We start from the raw sequence: 3,518 nt of genomic DNA, 5'->3' as shown, positions 1-3,518 counted from the left end.
TCTGTATATAAAAAACCAGACATTAAAACAAGAAGTTTCTGACAAGCAGAAGGAAGTCAGACTTGCCATTGAAGCATGCATCCTTCTCAGAAAAAGAGAAAACAACTTACCTACAGATAGACTTTAGGCAAGTTAACACGTTCTTAAAGCTGCAAAGCTACGTTTTTACCTCCCAGTTCTCAGTCTGCTTTTGATCTTCTAATCTGTTGTATAAAAATGGGAAGTATTGTGTTGTCGTTCACAGGAATTTCTTTGCTAATTTTTTTGATCAGGGTAGCTCGTGCATGAAGCTCCGGGAAGTCTTGCAAATGTTACAGAAGTGCGTCTCACCCATCGTTGATCAGATCTTTCTTTCTCTTCCAGACAGTTACGAAGCAATCACAGCAATTAGAGAACATTGTAACACATCAGCGGTTGTCTTTCTAATTTTGTTATAGGTGAATGTAAGCTGAATGTAGAGAAGACTTCCAAATAAGCTGGACTGATGTGCACAGAGAAGGAATGAAGTATGGATGTGAAGGAACGTAGGCCTTATTGCTCCCTGACAAAGAGCAGACGGGACAAGGAGCGGCGCTATACAAATTCTTCCGCAGAAAATGAGGAGTGCAGAGTGCCTACGCAGAAGTCTTACAGCTCCAGTGAAACCTTGAAAGCTTTTGATCATGATTCCTCTAGGTTGCTGTATGGAAACCGGGTAAAAGACTTGGTCCACAGAGAGGCAGATGAGTATACCAGACAAGGTAGGTGAGATGTTTTAATTTAGAGTGTATAATTCATTAGTACCAAGTAACAAGGCATTCTTGCTGCGGGAAGAGTATGTTATTATACCAGTTTCATCAGTTTTAGTAATACTCTACACACATCGTTGTGTCTCCCTAAATGTTTTACAAAGATGGGAAAGCATTGTGTACCATCTTGGAAATAAATAATATATGATGCACAGGAAAGTTAAGTAAACGGCCCATGTTGGGCAATGGGTCAGTGACAACATTGCAGACTCAAGTGTGAAGTATTCAGGCCTTACAGTTTAAAAACTAGACCCTCAGCATAAATTCAACTCATTAACAGATTGCCCAGAAGTTTGTCACTCCAATATACCTAAAATGTAAATAGCTTCAAAATGAATAAAAATAAACAAATACAACTGTTCCAAGAATGCCAAGCCCTATGAACAGGTTTGGGGAAATGTAGTACTTGTAGATGAGCATACAAGTAATGCATTAGCTCATTGCCTTTATCTTTTAGCTCACAAGGGCAGTAAAAGAGCACTGTACAGTGAGTAAGGTAAATTAGTTCATGATTAATGCATTTGGGTTTGTTGGGGGATTTTTTTAGTGGATACCTAACCAGATGCTAACAGGTTGCTAGAGCCCACTGTTGAATTTCTAAGTCCAGGACTGGAGAGATATGAGAGATCTAAATATCCATGGAGATGCTCAAAACCTGACTGGATGTGGTCCTGGGCAACTTGCTGTAGCTGACTGTACTTGAGCAGAGGGTTTGGACTCGATGATCTCAAGAGGTCCCTTTGGACCTCAGTGATTCTGGGAGATTGCACTTGACTCCAGTTAGGGTTAAGCACTTACGCATCACTTTGGGATTCAAAACTGTAGTCTCTGGAATTGGCATTTCTACATTTCCACAACTAAACTACTTAATATAAGGAGGGGGGCCGGGGGGAAGTTATGAAATGTGTGGAGTACTGTAGCCCAGCTATCTAAAAGGATGAAGCTAGGCCAAGAGCTGTGTGAACCTACACCTCAGTCTTCTGTATAAAGCTATCTTCTCTTTTATGAGGAAACAAGAATAGATTTAGGGGTAGAAAAAGAAAGCTTCCTCCATGTGAGGAAGTCCTTAGTTTTAATTTTAGAAATGTTTAAAAATATTTTCCCTATTGGTGGTTTTTCTTTGTTCCAAGTAGAATAACTTTACATTAGAATTAGAGCTGGGCAGATGGTGTTGACTTTTTTGCCTACAAATGTTTGCAAGGGAAATAAAAATATTTCTCTTAAGCTCATGTAACTGTAGGCTGTCTGCTTTCTGCTATGTATTTTTGGTTTCTGTGATGTGTTGAAACTTCAGGTCATCACTATGTTCTAGTTTTTAAGTTACTAGTCACCTTGATCTCATTACTTTAATGAGATAAAATCAAGAGGAATTTTTTTAAGACCTGTACTGTAGGCATTTTCTTAGTACTAGTGACAGAATTATATCAAAATAGGCACCATTTATTTAATGAATTCATAAACTATTGCCTGAATAGAGTACTGTTCTTTTTAAATAGCAATAACGAAATGGAAGAAGTTATGTAGTCTAGCATGTCACATATGATGGTGCACTGGGGCTTGGGGTTTTTTTCCTCTTCGTTTTCTTCAGAAAAGCACATAATATTTAGCTAATACATGTTGCCCAATATGCAATAAATTACACATCTGTAGGCTTAAAATGGCAGTCTGAGATGTGTAGTGTCATCTTCACCTTTCAGTGGTCCCATCACTGTCATCTGTGCCCATTTGATTTTCCTTATTTTCCTTTCAGTTCTTTTTGCATGGCTTATTGGCTTCTTCTAATGCATGCTGGTTTAGCACCTTCGGGGACTACCTGCAGGTTTGATAGGGGCAGGTTAAAAGGGCTTGTTTTGCAGTCTTACATAGTGTGTTCCTTTGATTCATCTTTGACTGAGAGAATTTACTGCTTCTGGCATTGGAAGCATTTTGTGGAAGAGGTGTTCAAGGTCATTCCAAAGGTTTTAAAATAATATATAAAACACACTTCCCTGTATTTATTTTTTTTCCGCTCTCTCTAGAAATAGAGTGCAGATATGTGGCTTTGACAGTCTAATTACGTTCTAGCCTGGTAAATAAATCTACAAGCAAAAAAGGCAAGTTTTAATAAATGCCTTTAATTGGAAATTAATTTTTAAAATTAATCATGACCAGTGTTTCTTCCCCACCATCCTTCCCCTCCAGACTATGTAAAATAATAATATCAAATTTCCAGTGTCCGCTGGAAAACTACTGGAGCAGTTACGTGCATTTCTCAAGTCTCTCAAATGTGGCACAATTTAAAAATGTCAGTGTGTTTTTATGGCTAATATTTTGGGGTAAAGCCCTTCAAAGCTTTCTGCTAATGGATCAGAACTTTCCCACCTCTTCTTCCTGAGTTGTTTCAGTACACATCTTCGTGCTTCCTGCTTCCCAAAATCCCATGGTAGGAATTCAGAAAGGGACGCTGCCATAGAGATAGGTGTGCCCTGTTCAGTGGTAGCTTTATCCCAGGAGATCTTTGCTTGTGGAGAGGAAGTTCTCCAGTTGTCAGTTCTAGTCACAGAATCTTTTTCCTTGTCTGTTGTATTTCTGTTGTTTGAGATTAATTGTATAAAAAGAAATAAGAGCCAAAAAAAGCATATGTTTGTCACTGTAATTCTAAAAACAGCATTTAAAACGTATAGTAAAATATTTGAACATGAAATTATTATATAACTGGGATTATCTTGTTAATTTTGAAAGCCAGTTGAC

The 3,518-nt window shown here is 38.1% G+C and overlaps 1 protein-coding gene across 1 annotated transcript in view; it reads left to right on the top strand.

The window, feature by feature from the left end:
- Positions 1-508: 508 nt before the first annotated feature.
- Positions 509-3,518, top strand: part of LOC104076618 (teneurin-3-like) — a gene marked incomplete at its 3' end in the record, with an annotated part of 13,781 nt that continues 10,771 nt past the window's right edge. The window contains exon 1 of the mRNA XM_009577538.1: positions 509-740. Coding sequence (XP_009575833.1) covers positions 509-740 — 232 coding nt within the window. The remainder of the gene's footprint in view (positions 741-3,518) is intronic.

The sequence above is a fragment of the Fulmarus glacialis genome, unplaced genomic scaffold (assembly GCF_000690835.1).
Source record: "Fulmarus glacialis isolate BGI_N327 unplaced genomic scaffold, ASM69083v1 scaffold15025, whole genome shotgun sequence".
Lineage (NCBI taxonomy): Eukaryota > Metazoa > Chordata > Aves > Procellariiformes > Procellariidae > Fulmarus > Fulmarus glacialis.
Note: the sequence above shows the minus strand (reverse complement) of the source record. Positions and strands in the feature narration are given on the sequence as shown.